Raw genomic sequence first — 17610 nt, 5'->3', positions numbered from 1 at the left:
AGGAGGGGACTGGAAATGGAAACACCCTCGAGCGCGCGGATGTGGAAGAGTTCAGGCCGCAGAAGGATGACATCGGAGTTGTCGGAATTGACTCCGTGATCGGGTCTCCGGGAGAGGGCATCAGGTCGACCCATGTTGCGACCAGGCTTGTGGTGCAGCGTGAAATCGAACCGGGAGAGGTATAGGGACCACCGGGCCTGTCTCCGGTTGAGGTGCTGCGTCTTCCTGAAGTACTCCAAATTCTTATGGTCAGTCCAAATCTCGACAGGGTGCGCGGCGCCCTTGAGGAAGTGTCTATACTCCTCAAGTGCGCGGATGATCGTGAGCATCTCCTTGTCGTGGATTTTGTAGTTGTGCTGGACATTATTTAAGCTTTTGGAATAGAATGCTACAGGGTGCCACTTCCCGTCCGGGGTGGATTGTGAAAGAACCACACCTGTCGCATAATCAGAGCTGTCTGCCTCGAGTCGGAAAGGCTGTGCATTATCTGGAATTGCCAGAACCGGTTCCAAGGTGACCGCGTCCTTGATCACTGCCGAAAGGGGGGGTTCCCCTGACAGTTTTGCTTCGGACTTTTCTTTACTTACATTCAGCTCTTGCACGGCACTTAACAATGTATTATATTGGAATGAAGGAAAGACTTGTAAAGTTGTAAACCTAGTCACAAATCAACACCAAAACTTAAAATGGCAGTAGTCACACTCACAGTCATACTTAACATGTTTTTATATTTATTCTGTTTCTCTTGTTTTGTTGTGTTTCCTGCTACTGTATTATGCAATCCACCAGCATCAAGAGCATCAACTGCCACCAACATGGGTCACTCAAGTCCCAGGAGGGCAATGTTCTATACTCATAGAGAGAAGCACACCTGAGCACTCAGCATAGTGAGGTCTTCATACATACAATCACATAAATCACAAATTTGACATGTTCAAATATCAAAGGAACGTCTCTGCTGCTGTTGCCAACATTTTTGAAATATATATATATATATATATATATATATAATGACACCTTTTATGCCAGTCGAGTCGGCACAATGATTTCCCCCCCGTAATGTAACACTCGACATGATGTAGCTACATAGAAGAAGACGCCCTGACATGGGCTTCCGAGTCCATTGGCTTATCATTACGTTGGATCGGGCACCAGTCTGTGAGGCAATAATGCTCTGATGCTTGCGGTAGTAGCATGCGCAAGTATCCCCCGGTGACGGCGGCGTGGGGCAGGAAGCCGCTGAATGGGAGCGGATGTGCCAGGTTGGACAAAGGGAATGGCGAAGAAGGGGGGCTGGAATGATAATGACCAGCATAAGTCGTCACCAAAGTTTGGATAGTGTTGAACATGACACTACGGAGAAGGGTGACGCAGCTAAGCCGCTGAGCATGCGCAGGGAGAGAGCGGGGCGTTTCAAGTTGCTGCGACGAAAGTCCGCTTCAAACCGAGGACGACTGGGGAGCCTTACGTATCTCGTCAAGCAAATATAGCGCCCTTAATACTTGTATAGGCTCTGGCATCCGAGTTAGAGTTTAATCCACTTGGAACGTCGAACAATACCAAGTCCGACGTCTGTAATGGTCAGGCTCAGCCAATTACGCCCCACCAATTCGTCATGGGATAACTTTGCGCAAGCCCATATAAGTAGGTCGGACTTCCTGTATTCTGGCTATCTCTCAACCTCGACTCGAATATTGATAATGGTACACCAACCTCGCTTTATTCTCTCTGGCGCTGCGGGCGGCAGCACCGCCGGCGCCGATGCACCCAACCGCCTCGACATTTGGAAACTGGTCGATATGCCTGTGCACTTCTCGCTTTATGTCCAGGCGCTACGTGGGTCCTTTGCCTCTCGTCATTGCTTGAATGCTAATGTGGTCCCAGAGAAAATGTTTGTGGATGATCAGGCAGACATCACATCGTTCTTCGCTATTGGTGGCATCCACGGACTTCCGTACAACAGCTGGAATGGCGCCGGCGAGGAGCCGGTCGACCCGAACGCGTGGCAAGGCTACTGCACGCACGCTAACCTCCTCTTCCCCACATGGCACCGGCCGTATGTTGCGCTGATGGAGGTAAGCTGAGTGATAAATATTGTGAGTTTGTGTTGGCACTCACGTTGGAACTACAGCAAGTCTTGCAGCGCACGGCCATCACAATCGCGGAAACATATACCGTCAACAAGGAAGAGTTCAAAAAGGCCGCGATGGAGCTTCGCCAGCCGTTTTGGGACTGGGCCGCCGACGCGCTCCCGCCCCCAGAGGTCATATCCAAGGACTACGTCGACATTATCGGGCCAGACGGCGAGAAAGTGCCCGTGCCGAACCCGCTGCGCCGGTACACTTTTCACCCGATTGATCCGTCGTTCCAAGACACGACCTTTGAGAAGTGGGGCACGACGATCCGGCACCCGACCACCATGGGGGCTGACGCAAAAGACAATGTGGATGGGCCCCGTGGGCTGATCGCGTGAGTTCTGCCGCCTGCGTTGTGTGGATGTCAATACTGATAGTAAACAAGGACGCTGAACCAAACATACCCTAAGCGCAAACTGAACACATACTTTACTCTCACCCGCCTTCACACGTGGCCGGAGTTCAGCAACAAGGCGAGCGGCAACAAGGCACTCGCAAACAGCCTCGAAACGATTCACGACGGGGTGCATGATAACCTAGGCGGGCTGGGACCGGGCCACATGGGGCACCCAGCTGTGGCAGGTAAGTGAAATGTCGTGATTGGTGAAAAAAGAGCTCACAAATGTTGCAGGGTTCGACCCAATTTTCTGGCTGCACCACTGCAACGTCGACCGTCAACTCGCCCTATGGTCCGCAGTTAACCACGGGGTGTGGGTAACGAAGGGACAGGCAGGGCGCGGCACGTGGACCCTCCCCCAGGACGCGCCGATCGACGGCAAGACGGCACTCACTCCGTTCTGGAAATCGGCCGACGACACCGCCACCCCATATTGGACCTCGGCCGACGATGGAAACGCCGGCCTCGCGACAGCCCCGCTGGGGTACACGTACCCCGACTTCAACGGGCTTGACATGGGCAACCCACAGCAAGTTAAAATCCACATTCGGCAGCACATCGAGAAGCTGTACGGCTCTCTCGGCGGATTTGAAATCCCGCAGCCAGTAGCGGCAAACCACGGGCCAGCTGTGGCAGACTGGACCGTGCGCGTCCAGATCAAGCAGGCGGAGGTCGGTCAGAGCTTCGCGGTGTTCTTGTTCCTCGGGCCGGTCCCACCGGCAGTAGATGCGGCTGATTGGCTCTTCGACGAGACGTGTGTCGGCACATATGATGTGTTTGTCAACAGGTAAGGCCTCTTCACACTCCGTCCCAAGTTACGCTGCTGATCTGGTGGTGAAGCCTTTCGGAGCGTTGCGCGAATTGCCGCGAGCAAGAAGACTTGGTCGTTGAGGGATTCGTGCACTTGACTGGGGAGATCATTCAGCATGCGCCGACTCTCGCGTCGCTCCGCCCCCAAGTTGTCGTGCCGTATCTGACCGATACGCTTAACTGGGGCGTGCGCAAGGTGGGTTTTCCGCTGTTGCTCGGGAATGACTGCTTATGCCCCTAGATCGATGGGACGGCTGTTGCTTTAGACACTGTGCCGTCGCTTGAGGTAGACGTCGCGATGACGCCGCTGACGATGCCTCTCGGGGCAGGGCTTCCGGAGGCCGGAGAGGTGAAATACTACCATGAAATTACCCGTGGAAAACAGGGCGGATCGCGCGTTTAGGTGGGGGGAATCGGAATCTGCGATGATGAAGAACCTCTAAAAGCACCGTGACCGTCAATGTACGAGTAAGTTGAAGTAGTCTGGAATTGGAGAGATTGTATACCTACATGAGCCGTTGCAACTTGAGATGGCGGGGGAGAGTTGCAGCAGTAGCTGGAACATGAACGCAATGTCAAAGCCCGTCACTGACGTCACGCGTTACGATGGGATCAAAAGTCAAACAAGGCTGCTTACGACACCCACGACGTTGTCTGGCACACGATATAGCATTCGATCGAGGGTGCCTATGGCCGCTACAGCATGATGCTCAGGCACGTCGCGCGTGCCCTGTACGACTTTGTTTGAAGTTGTTTTGACACCTCACATCGCCCCGCCAGTGAACAACTTTGGTGAGCCATTGGCACTTCTTTCCCTGATTCGAACGCCTTGACGCACTGCCGGATGAATAGTTTCAGAGCCCGGCGCCTAATCTTCGGCCGCGAAGACAACACAACGCGGCACACAAGTCCTCGGGGCGGCCACGTGCCCGTCATGCGGCGTTTTCCATTCTTGAATGCTGGCTTCAAAGCCTTCTCCCGACCGATCGAGTGTGGTGTTACCCGCGGCCCTTTCTCTCCCTGCCTCCATCATCACCACTGCATTTCAACGCACGAGTCACCGCACGGCGACCACACTCCCGAGCCCAAAACGGCGTTCCTCGTCCACAACAACGCTGACTCATCGCCGGCTCAGTGACTCCCGTGAGTGGGTGCCGCGACCAACAGCCTCTGTCTCTCGCCCACCATGTCGCTTTCCTCGCCCCCGCCGGCCCGCCACCACCATTACCTTCTCCTCCTCGAATACTCCCCCCGCCCTTGCCGATGTTTGGCCCCGGATGCACCGCCAGTACCTTCTTCAGCTTCTGTCACAACTGTGCAGTCCCAGCACTTCCCCACCCACCACAGTCTACGTTTCCATCGGCCTACAAGACGAGGGAGCCTTCGCGTTCACGCAGTATGACAGCGTCGAGCAGGCACTTGCGGGCGTCGATTTCGGAGGCGGTGAGGCGCGGCAGAGTCGGGTGACGCCTGATAGGGTATGGGCCGCTGCTCAGGTGAGTCAATTTCCCCAACCAACGCCTTTGGGGCTGACCCTGGGTTGGCAGTTTCTTGCTGGCCAACCCATGCCCTGCATCCGCCACCTTGTTCTTGTTGCTGCATCTCCGTTGCCCGCCAAATCCACCCCAGTTGACCCGTGGCACGCCGTCGAGAGCTTACTAGTCAAGGTAAGCCACCCATTCCTTACAACAACATTGTCTCAACTCTTCCAGGAGCACGTGTATTTGCAGCTTGCGCTTACCGCCAACCTCCAAGAAGGGCCGCTCGTCCGGCTATTCGAGCGCACGGTGATTGTCGCTGTTTATTCAGCAGCAGCACCTCAACTGACATCGTGGCCAGCTTCGAGCACAGCGCCACACGGAGGAGCCGCTCTGGCTCAAGACCTACGCCACGGATATATTTTGCCGTCTGTCGGTCCTGAAGCGGCCGGAGGCACAGGGCTGTGAAGGTTAGTGTGCTCTTCTACTTCCACTTCTTCTCCCTCTCCAAGTTCTACGGCCACATCCCATCTCCGTGCCATTCTATTCTTCTCTTCGTTGTCGAAGTACCTTTCCTTCTGCGTCCGCATTGATTCTCTGTCTTCTAACCTCACTTGCAGTCCTGCGACCGTCAAATGAAGATCCCGCACGGGTGGGTCATGCCTTTTCTTCTTTGCCTTGCTGATATACCTGCCTCTTTAGCACGCCTTGCTACCCGTTCCACCCGACCTCGCTCCGCTGCTGCACCCCAACGCCAACGACCCGATGCCGCCGCTCGTAAGCCGGATACAACAGAAGCACGGGATCAACCGCAAAAAGCACGGGTACTCGGAGGGCCCGGCGAAGATGCTGTTTCTGGTGGATGATGGCACGAGCGAGATGGCTGAGTATCGACCAGAAGTCGGAGGGGAGCCAAGAAAAAGGCGCCGGAAGGCAGCGACAAAGCCGAAAGCTCCACCAAAGCCCAAGGGGCCACCGAAAACCCCCCGGGGCCGGAAGAAGGCACAATCTGCTGCGCCGCAGACTCCGTTTCCCGACCCGTGGGCGTCGCCGTCCGTTGATGCTGTGCCACCTGGGCAGGATGCGCTTGCCGCCATGCAGGCGCTCCCCGATGACCCGTACTTCGTTCTTGTAGAGGGAAGCGGGAGCGGGAGTAGTAGCAGCGCGTATTCGCCGCACGTGCCCGTGACGCCAGATGCTGCCCCAAACGGTCCTCTTGAAGAGCCCGGGCCGGGCCCGGCGGTGGTATCTGACAGTCAGCCCATGTTTGACTATGAACTTGAAGGCAGCCTGCACTACCACTACGGTGGTCACCCAGCACATGGTGTTTACTATGACGTCGATGGGTATGCGCGGGACTTGGAGTTGACGTATGCCTACGCCTATGCAAGCGGGCACGCTGGGTGGCCAACGTCAGAGCTGTACAATGAGCAGTTGCCGCTTTTGGCGCAGAACCCGTTGGATGGTGAAGAGCTTGAACACGCAGACGCAAGCCTGGCACCCAACACACTGGATGAGATGGTCCCGCGGACTTTCGTGCGCGAGCCTGAGTACGAGCTCGATGTTAATACTGGGCTGCCTGCGGGAGGGCACCAAGCTCGGATGTCGTCGTCGTTGGCCGGCTGGGCGGGGTGATTGCGTTCAATGGCGGTGTGAAATATCATCTTTTGGTTCGCTGTTGTTGTTATTGTATCCTGCTGTTGAAATTTTTAGGAAGAAATTTGTAGGAAGATGAACTTGAACTTGACGCCGGGTGTGTTGAAGTTAGCAAAAAGTTTGTCCAAGGTGCTTTCAAGCTTGCTGCTTGGCACATATGTAAGTGACCGATCGATCTCGTTGGAATGCTGAAGACTGCCACCTTGAATCCCCCTATCGCCATAGGTCCCTAAACTCTCTCTCCACGAGCCACACCTCATGTCGACCACTGTCCCCGAGCACGAGAAACTGCCGCACGGGTTACACCCCACGGAGTCCGCTGCCGTCACGGTCAATGCCACTGTTTTGCATTCGCTTAAAGCACTGGCCGTGCTTCCAATCCTTGCCGTATTCTATCTTGTTGCCCTCCCGCCTTCAACCAGCCAAGCGTGGCGCCCACTGGCACTTACCCCGGCAGACGCCCCCCAGGCGATCATCGTCGGCATCCTCCTGCTCTACCTCCTTTTCCCTACGCTGTTCCTCCGGGCCGCAGATCCGCCCCGCATCCATGGCCTGCAGTATACCATCCTCTGTCTGCGCATCTGTACGTTGGCCTTCGTGCTTTGCGTCGACCTGGCCGACACATTTGCTTACATTTCACTGGCAATTGCCTTACTCGCGCTCATGGAGTTCGTCCAAGGTGCATCTCGTCATGATTGCCTACTACGCTGACCGATTTCTCAGCGCGCCTTGCCGTTACGCTGGCTGCCGAGCCCCCTCTCTCGCACAGAGCCTACCTGGAGGCGGGTGTCAGTACTAAGACGAAGACTGGCGAACGAAAACCTCGGGCGGAGGAGCGTTACACTGGCCGTGCCCTCTTCCTCACGATACTGTACTTTGCGCTGGTCATCCTGGTCAGGTCAATCCGCGTCCATGGCAGCAGCAGCCTTAGTGTCGGAGTCGACGCCACGCGAAAACATCGGTGCCTGTGTTTGGCCGCGCCGTAGAGCCTGAGGAAAAGTTGTAAATTTTCAAGTTGTAATGGTTTACTTCGTATTAAGTTATTATTGTGTTTATCGAAAGGCCCGGCAGCTAGCGAAATTCGACAAACAAATGCAATTCACGAATGCTGTGGTCAGCGATCAAGCGGGCCGCACAGCTTTCACTTACTCATGTCTCCCTCCCCCGACGCTGTGGCGAAAGAGCTCCTCCCAGAGTCAAACGACTCGGAAGCTGACTCGAAATCCGAGCCATCTCTACGGCACCGCTTCGGCGCTCTCTCTGTGGCGCTTGCGCTGGTGCCCCTATTCATTGCTAGCGACATCCACGGTGCGCAGACGCTGCTCTTCTGCATTCGTGTGGCGCTCTACTGGCTTATCCCCGCCTCCCTCTGGGTTCGTGTGGATGTTTTGGTGCAGACACTGCTCTATGTCGTCGTGGACACCAGCGCTGGAGTGCTGGCCGTCACTGCCGGCCCTGATGGCCCGCTGGCCCGTGCCACCTCCATCCCGCCCATGCTACTCCTCACCGCCGTGCTGCTCGCTGCGGTGTCCGGAGTGGTTTCCTTCCACCTCGCTGCCGCTACGTTTCCTAACCCCAACCCCGACTCGGACGTCGGCGGCGACCCCGAGCCCCTCTCTCAGGCTACCACTACATTGCCCCCGCTAGTCAAGACGCTTGCCGCCTCCCTCCCCCGTCCTCGCCACCTTCTGTTTCATCAACGTCCTCCCGGACCCCATCGGCCTCTTCTCTGCCCGTGGGTTCGCCCGCGCACTATTCTCGGCACCTTTGTTAGCTTACACGGTCGGCCCGGTCCTTCGCACGCCTTCTCCCACCCGCCGTGCATACTTTCTACTCTGCGCTCGTCTCGCGTTGTTGTGCATGGCCATACAGCTCGACCCTGCCACCGACTCCGACGTCCCCGAAGGCATTTTAGTCGGCCTACTCCTGTTTGAATTTGTGCTTGGTGCGTTCGCCGTTTATTATTTCAGTTGTGAATGCAAAGAGGTGAACATTGACCTTGCTTGCAGCGGGGTTTGCGAATGCCCCCCTGCCCGCCGTTATAGTTCCGGACATGGAAGACGATATCGAGGCGCAGTTGCACGCCGTGCGGCACTTGGACCACCGTGAGCGGCGTGAAGCGATGCAAGTCGTGGTCGGCCTCGCCACCTTCGTATGCACTATCGCGTGGGTGTGTCTCGTAATCCTAGTGAAGGGAATCCATCCGGTCGGACCTCCTGCGATCAGCGGACCTCCCACGTCGAGCGGTGTCGGTTCTTCCGGATTTCTGCTGTCAGCGACAGCGGCAGCTAGCACATTGTAAATACCTGTAACTGACTCATTCCATTCACTGGCACTTGCCATTGAAACAAATTCTTCACTAAGTATTGACTGGGCAAAAAGATTTCGCCGCTTTTGGGGTGGGTGGCTCCAAGGTGGCTCGGAGAAAATTGTGTAGACAATACTTATTATAACTTATGTTTGTGACACCTACCAATTCCATTTATCCTTTTATGGCAGTCAAAGTGGGGAAGTATTAAATTTCCACACACTTTGAGTTTTCCGCAACTTATTGTATAAAAAACATTTTCCACAGCTTTCTTTTCCAAATGGAACAGAAAGCTGTGGACAAGGTAATTAATATATAAAGAATAAACAGATGGCAACAAATGATTCAAACATTAATTCTGTGAGATACTCACTTTGAATGTCTTTGCTCAGGCTGGGGTTTGGAGTTCCTCAGGATAGAGACTTTGCATATGGATGTGGCCAAACGGCGTAGGCCTACGCCAACGGGGGTGGGCCCCGGTGTACGCCTGTGATGGCGTGGGCGTGGGCGTGGCATGGGCGGGCATGGACTAGTGCTGTCCAATTATAGATATAATTATGAAATCTGCATAATATACTCATACCCATATTTATAATCATAGGCTTCATCCATAATCATATCATACTCATAATCACACCTGTGTGTCCCAGTCCCCACCGTGAGTTATCAGGTCCATTGCGCCGCATGGGACCCGATAAGCTCATGGTGTTTTTATCGTTTCCCATAATAATGAATAATTTCTGGATATAAGGATGAATAATGTTGAGTTCAACACTTGTTTTTCGTCTAAGTCCTTATAGTATGAATAATGATGAACAATTTGAGGGGTATAAGACTCGGACTTGACAACTAATACTGGTATGTGACGTCACAAAGGGTTTTCTTAGAAATTGTAATGTAGATATATCATGCTATGGATAATAATGAATAATTGAACCTCCTAGTAACTTGTGTTCAGTTCGGCGCCTGAGTCACGCAGTTACACAGTGTCACATAGTGTGATAAGTTTCCAAAAAAGGAAATTTTCGCCATTTGACAGGAGAATCATCAGAGAATGTCACAGATCGTCACAAAGCCAAAGTTGTATATTTTGTCTATACGAACAACTTTCATTAAGTAACCTATAGTCCCAGCTGAATGGTTATGCCAGCATAAGCCAATCACTAACTGATCCACAACTGATGTGCCTCTATCTCCATAACTACTTGAGATAAATACATGATTCAAGCACTACCAGGAAGGTTTTGAGCAGTACCATCAGTTTACCATGCTATTTGATCACTATCATACCATATTGATGACTGTATTTAGTTCTCAGTCATAACAAAGGGAATATCTGGTACTTAAACTAGTATGTGGTAGGTGACTTATATGTTGAGATACTGCATACCAGGGCTCTGGTATTTCAGTTTCAGATCCTGAGTGAATATGATACTAGTAATGCAATGTATCCACACATCAGTAGTATTTGATCTCCATCAACCCTGAAAGATAACCATGGATCTCTGGCCAGTCAGGGCAGATAAGGCTGGGAGGGTGCTCATTTGAAGGATATACCATCCTACCATGGTCTTATTCATCTAGCCATCTGATCTAGTCTGATCACATCAACCTATTGACTGCCAAGCATGATTGAATACTAAGTTGAGTAGTATTTTGCTGATATCCTGAGACTAAATGCATGGAATCTCATGATCCAAGTTGATTCAATGAGATAAAATGGTTTACTATAATCCCATCCAATTTCTACCATAGAGCAAGTGTTAGGGCTAGTCAATTCCTAGACCTATACAACCCAGGATAGAGATATGCTAGATGGGTAGGGGCACCAGTTTCTAGGAGGTAGACCATACCCCTACCAAGAGATATACTCAGATACCTCAGACTCACAAAGGTCATGCCATGGTGAGCTCATCATCTTTAGGATAGATAACACTGATAATGGTGCTGTGAGAGATCCAGATTAGCTATGAGGTTGATTCAAGTGCTAGACAGGTTCATTTAAAGGTCTATACCATCCTACATTCATGTCTTAGATCATACTTGAAATTATCTTCTGACCAGTTGTAATAGCGAAGACACTCTCTTTTGCTTTATAGGTACCTACCCTCTCTTCAGCTACCTTTAGTGACACATGGCAGAACTATGACTGATTATGTTCCAGAGTCCTAGTAGACATCCAAATATCCTCATACACTCACCTCAAGGTCCAACACTCAGTCTATAGACCTCACTATTCATGCAAACCAGTACTGCATGTGCATGTCTTGGAATGTTCACCCCAATTCATCCTCCAAGGATATATAGAGATCAATCCAAGTATGCAAGTAGGTGTATACACCTCATTTGCCAAACCCTGACATATTTGATCAATAATCAACTACCAGATCATAGCTGTATGGCCAATATGATGTAGAAGTCGGTTCAGGGGGATATTGGAGAATAACAGCATATTACATGTATATAAGATGGCGTGAGGGATATCATATCATCGGAGGACCCCTTTGTATACTTCCTACCATTAATCTATGAGGGGTCCCTCATCTCTGAGTGAGTTATTGGGAGATTGGTATAATAGGATACATGGCATATATATAGAGATATAGGATGTTTAAAAATAGGTGGGGTTCTCCGAGATATGATAGACATTCATTACTCTATAACATAACTTATATTGAGATCATCCATGCATTCCTCACCCAGATATTAAGTCATTATTGTGCTTCATCAAATTTGAAGCAGAAAAGTTATAAGAAAGTGATATAACAGTATAATCAAAAGGTATGAGATCATATTCACATCAGATCATTTCAAGACAGCATGACTACCTGCCTACTAGTAAAACAATCATCTGAATTCATGAAGAACTGGTGGAGATATGGTTAGATCAAAATATCTGATGGACAATCATTAGATAGTGTGGATACACAAATAAGATTAAATTCATGGGAATATGGACCCTACCATTCAGGTATCCTTAGTAGTACTTTAATCAGCTGTGTAGCCTGTCTAGTTATTAAGATATCATCTCATCAGTTATACATCAGCTAGTGATTGGCTTATGCTGGCATTACTATTCAGCTGTGACTATAGGTTACTTAATGAAAGTTGTTTGTATAGACAAAATATACAACTTTGGTTTTGTGACAATCTGTGACATTCCCTGATGATTCTCCTGTCAAATGGCGAAAATTTCCTTTTTTGGAAATCTGTCACGCTGTGTGACCCTGTGTAACTGCGTGACTCAGGCGCTGAAGTCCCCAGGGAGTTCAATTATTCATCATTATTCATAGCATGATATATCCACATTACAATTTCTAAGAAAACACTTTATAATGTCACATACAGTAGCTAACTGGGCAGTGAAACAAAGAACATAATCGGTGAATTATGTGGGCACTCTCTCTTCATTTTTTCTGAAAATTGGCACATCTATATTCAAGTATCTCAGCTACCTATGTACCAAATTTCAACTCATCTGGACGGTCTAACGCCGAGAACGAGCGACATCACTCCATCACACCCAAAATGGGGTTCCTGGAATAATCATAGCAAATGGCGGCCTGAAGTGCTCATATATCAGATCTGCGACCTCGAAGACCCCGGTATACATTTCTTCCCGTTGCTCTGCTCATTCTGGGCCCATCCTCGATAACCCAGCTGATGTGTGACATAACATTGTGACAAAAAGATTCATGCCTAGCACTTGCTGTGGCCGCTGCATGAACATGTAACTTGGGGTACCTAGGTTTTCTTTCCTGCACAATTGACTCACAAAGTAATAATGTGTGGCATTGAATTTAGCATGAGAAATTTGGTGTGTTTCGCTACCTTGGAGTGTTTCGCTGCCCCGTTAGCTACTGTACCAGTATTAGTTGTCAAGTCCGAGTCTTATACCTCTTACATTATTCATTATTATTCATACTAAGATGGAGTTAGACAAAAAACAAGTATTAGAACTCAATATTATTCATCCTTATATCCAAGAATTATTCATTATTATGGTAAACGATAAAAACACCGTGAACTTATCGGGTCCCATGCGCAATGGACCTGATAACTCACGGTGGGGACTGGGACACACAGGTGGTGTAGCCCACAGTTGACTTCCAGTTATCAGGTGGGATACACCAGGTTAACACTTGTCACTGACAAGCCAGGGCTCGATCTAGGGTTCCCATATAAATGAATAATAATGAAAAAAGGAATAAATGATTTGGACTTTTTAAAACCTCTTTTTGCCTAAGACTCTGGTATGTGACGTCACAAAGGGTTTGTTACTAGTTATCATATGAGTGTTTCATGCTATAAATAATAATGAATAATTGAACCCCTGGTGACTTGTGTTCAGTTCAGTGCCTGAGTCACACTGTTACATAGGGTCACATAGTATGACGATTTTCCCAAAAAGGATTTTTTTTTTGCTATCTGATAGTATAATCATCTGAAAATGTCACAGATCATCACAAAGCCAAAGTTGTATGTTTTGTCTATACAAACAACTTTCATTAAGTAACCTATAGTGATAACTGAATGTTTATGCTAGCACAGTAGCACTAGCCAATCAGATCTGCAACTAATAAGATAGTATCTCAATAACTAGACAAGCTACACAGCTGATTGAAGTATGACTAGGGATATATCTTGTAGTACGCCAGGTAATGCTAAACTAGTCAGTGTCAGAGACTTCTAGTATGGCGGTCAAAGTGGGGAAGTAATAAATTTCCACACACACTTTGTGATAATTTGAGTTTTCCGCAACATTTCGAAGAAAAAACTATTTTCCGCAACTTTCTTTTCTGAATTGAACAGAAAGCTGCAGATCACAGCCATTCCCAAAAGCCGTGAAATATTTTGAGAGTACATAATTTCCGCAACTTCAAGTTTTTTTTTACAACATTGATCAATCTGCAACATTATCTCCAATACCTATCTACCCTGTGCTTCCCAGTTCCCGCTGCCATGCGCGGCCAGTCCCGATTCGGTGCCAGTCTGGACCTCGGACATACGCAAACTGCCTACAATGAGTGCGGAGTGCAGACAGCAAATGAGTGCGGAGTGCAGACAGCAAATGAGCTCTCTAACCAACCTAACCAACAAAAACAACCAAACTCCACTTTTTGTAGAGAGAAAGATGTATAATGTTGAGTAGGAAAAGTCACAAAACCCAAAAATCGTCAACTCCTTGTGCGAGAACAGGCCCCTGTGAACAGAGCCTTGGCACAGATGTGCAAGGTTGTAGGGTAGATATAAGTTTCTTGCGAAAAACGTTGATTTTGTGTGCCCCAAAGCGTACTATCGATGAAACTCCGCAATAGAGAAGCGCCAATATGATGCCCGGAGAGTTTATACTCGTTGGATCAGGACTAACTGCCTTAAACTCTCGACCAGCAACCAAAACTCAATAAACAGCAACCAGAACTCTCTTTTATTCAGCAACCGAAATCCTCAACCAATGATCCTTCGATGCGATGATACTATTTCGAAAGAGCTAGCAAGATAAATTGACGAGCTAGATCCCCAGATGCACCTAGTAGAGCGGGGCAATCCGTGAATCTCCCAAATACAAGATAGTGATATAAATACGAAAAACAAAAATGATAAAATGAGGTAGATCATGAGTAAGAAAAGTAGTCCATGCACATAATTGTATTGGTATCGTTTCGCCATACGGCCCAGAGTCGAAGATCCAGGTCCAGATGACTGGTATCGTGTGTATTGGTGTCAATGACCTGTGTAAATCTTCCATGTTCACGACTATCTAGTTTTGCTTGTGAAGAATCCCTCAATCTTGAGTAGGATAAGTTGATAGCTCGGCTGTCCAGCTCTTGAATGACACACATAACTCGTATCTTGCATGTATGGCCTCAGCGATGTTTGTCCCAACTCTCCTGGTGCAAATCCAGTATTCAGATGTCCAGTTCCTCGTCAGTGTTTTAGAGTCACCATTGATCGCAGGTCCAGGCCCCAATCAATTGAGTTGGTTTCTCCCGTTTAGCCATCCCTTGGCACTCTCGATCCTCCAGCATGATCCGAAACCATGTTCCAATGATGTCAGTCGTCAATACCAACAGAGATAGGGGTGTCCCTTATCTAGGAGAAGTCGATATCGAGTCTCCAGTGCACGCCAAACCGAATATGCCTTTTAGTTTACATTCCCTTCGGGTATTTTGCATAGGATTGGATAGATCTTAGCAAGAAACGGGCCCTGTGAACTTTTCGTAGTTGAGATTTCAGAATCACTTAGAGCGATCTGATAGATTTTGACTGGTTCTTTGGCAGATAACTCCCTAGCTGACCATTCGGGACTCATGTCAACTCTGAGACGTGCGCTGAGCAACAAAATTGACAAAAATAGTTGTTTCCTGGTCTGTCCCAGACTGCGGCTTATCACCGGGGTGGAAAGCCCCGGCCAGCGCCGCAACCCAGTGTGGAACCAGATGTTTGAACCCAGGAATGGTGGAAAAGGGGAAGAAGGGGGGATCATGCTCCCCGCGGCGAGCGAAGCCCCCGGCAGGGCGGGTCCAGGGCAAGGCCCTGGTTGCGGTCCGGGGTGGAAAACCCCAGCCGGCGCCGCAACCGGTAGACCTGCGATGATCCCGTTGATCAGTGGGACTTGTGCATGTGTCACATTTGACTGCACGAATCCTACTGATGGGACATGAATCAGTGGGACTGGGCAGGATCAGTGGGATTGGCCCAGTCCCAGTCCCACTGATTTCGTATACACTCTGGCTTTGAGTCAACTCAGCCAACCTCACACGCCTAGCTTATTGGCTACGGTGTTGCTCCAAGTAGCCGTGATGGCTCTACGCACACCTAACCCACCTGCTTTTTTTTCAAGCCATCCCCATTCTACCCTGCACTGGCTCAACCTCCGAGTCTCTGACGTATAGATAATGTTGCAGATTGATTAATGTTGCAGAATAAAAAGTTGCGGAAAATATATACTCTGAAAACATTTTGCGGATTTTGGGAATGGCTGTCATTCACAGCCAAGGGGGGTTCAAGATCCTTATCAGGCACATGGGGTAGGGGGGAGGGGGGGGGTCCCAGGGGGGTAAAAAAACTTTATGAAAGATTTGGGCCTTATATGGGTGTAAAGACACTGAAAATATAGTGTATATACTTCAATTTCTATAGTTCACAACCCTCATACTTATATCTATATACTTTCAGGCCCATATGCTTGGATAGCCCACTCTGTTATAGGTCCATGGACAGGTAATTGATGAGAGGTGAACATGTTGAAGAGTTGATATGGCCTGCTATGTCTGTTTGAAGGTTCCAGGTACATACATACATACACAAATACACATACACATATATAAAAATTTTGCAAAAAAAAGTTTCACAAAGATTGAATTTTTTATCCCACTTTTTGATCGCATCAGTGGTCACATGATGTAAATTGTGGGAACATATTACCCGATATGGCAGGAGGGGGGGAGGGGGGGGGGTCCCCCAGGGGTCGGAAAAAAAACTTTCCGACCCTATATCCATGATTCAAGACTTGAACCCCCTTGTTAATTACCAGTGAACCAAAAAATGATTAAGTATTTAAATGATTACTTATGGTCATATGATCTCAAACGAAAATGATTGGAGTTCTTGCTCCCGCGATAATCAGCAGCACCTCCACCACGAGTAGTCGAGTGCCTGGGCCTCGCTCCCGATGACTCCTGTGGCGCGAGCTTCCATTAGCTCTGCCTAACCCCACTACGTTGTATGCAGCGCCGCCTGTCCCAAGCTTAGTACTACTACTACTTCTAGTTCGGCTTAGAGTCGCACGCTCCCGACACCCGGTCCCACGCGTCTCACGCTCCCGAGGGCCGCTGCACAAGTTTGTGCACTGGCAATGGGCGCGACGTTTGCTTCTTCTACCCCAGTTGTCTCACTGTAGACGGCTTGAACCTATTCGCAATGACACGGGAATGTGTGAGTGACTCGGACTGGGTAGCACATGCAGCATCCGGATGATAACGCTGAGAGCTGGAGATAACTTGGAGATAACAATTTAAAACAATTCGAAGCCTGAGTATCCAAGTCCTCGTGTCTTTGGCGCTTGTCGGATCCCCAGGTGTGGGGTACTAGTAGTCTGCTGCATTCATCCAGTCGAATAAGTAATGTTTGTGGCTTTCAACCGGATCCAGCCGCTTAATTGCGATCAATATTCAACTGAAGTTCAAGTTGGCCCGGCATCAACAAGGTCCCATTTGGAATCAAACTGCAGCGAGCCGGCGGGACCAGTTGCACACATCTTCCTGGGCATAGAAGAGCTTGTAATAGGTCGTGTCGTCGCCGTCGTAGCCAGATGTTGGAGTCGACTTCCAATGAGAATCCTCGCGTTCATGAATTCATTCATGCCTTCAAGTTGGGCTTTGGAGTCTGGACTTGTTTGAAGTTGCCGTGCGGTGGACACCAGCCCTTGATTGACAGACCACGGGCCGATTCGCTGGCAGATCATCCATAAATACGTGGTTACAGCCTGAGACCTCCCGTCGTGCGATTGAATAGATCGCAAATGTATACTTGTAACCGAATGCATTTCCCCAGCGCGGGGTACCCGCGGCCGCGTTATAGCCTATGTATGTGGCTCGAGTTGGCATTCGCCGTGTGGATCTGGGAGCGATTATCGAATCGATATCGATATCGCTATCATGATCGATCCACCCACCGGCCCGGGGCATAGACAGCGTCCAATGGCCGCGGCGACCGTGGTTGACGTCGCCAAGTTTTAGCGCATATTTCCATATTTTATTGTTGCTCGCGACGTCGGGAGGGACAGCGCTAGTGCCTGACGGTGCACAGGCCCGACACAAAACC

General features: G+C 49.6%; 2 protein-coding genes across 2 annotated transcripts; both read left to right on the top strand.

Annotated features, from left to right (window-relative positions):
- Nucleotides 1–1688: 1688 nt before the first annotated feature.
- Nucleotides 1689–3745, top strand: MIND_01312600 (Di-copper centre-containing protein; the record flags this gene model as incomplete). The annotated part of the gene is made up of 7 exons (XM_037369581.1): nucleotides 1689–1836; nucleotides 1885–2075; nucleotides 2132–2469; nucleotides 2521–2717; nucleotides 2767–3319; nucleotides 3373–3538; nucleotides 3584–3745. Exons 1-7 carry the CDS (start codon nucleotides 1701–1703, stop codon nucleotides 3743–3745), a joined length of 1743 nt encoding a protein of 580 aa, XP_037214079.1. The 5' UTR covers nucleotides 1689–1700.
- Nucleotides 3746–4298: 553 nt separating this feature from the next.
- Nucleotides 4299–6455, top strand: MIND_01312500 (uncharacterized protein; the record flags this gene model as incomplete). The annotated part of the gene is made up of 6 exons (XM_037369580.1): nucleotides 4299–4838; nucleotides 4890–5009; nucleotides 5055–5129; nucleotides 5182–5290; nucleotides 5441–5472; nucleotides 5523–6455. 6 exons carry the CDS (start codon nucleotides 4299–4301, stop codon nucleotides 6453–6455), a joined length of 1809 nt encoding a protein of 602 aa, XP_037214078.1.
- Nucleotides 6456–17610: the final 11155 nt, after the last annotated feature.

This window comes from Mycena indigotica (genome assembly GCF_014461135.1).
Source record: "Mycena indigotica strain 171206Taipei chromosome Unknown Mind.scaff0014, whole genome shotgun sequence".
Taxonomy (NCBI): domain Eukaryota; kingdom Fungi; phylum Basidiomycota; class Agaricomycetes; order Agaricales; family Mycenaceae; genus Mycena; species Mycena indigotica.
Note: the sequence above shows the minus strand (reverse complement) of the source record. Positions and strands in the feature narration are given on the sequence as shown.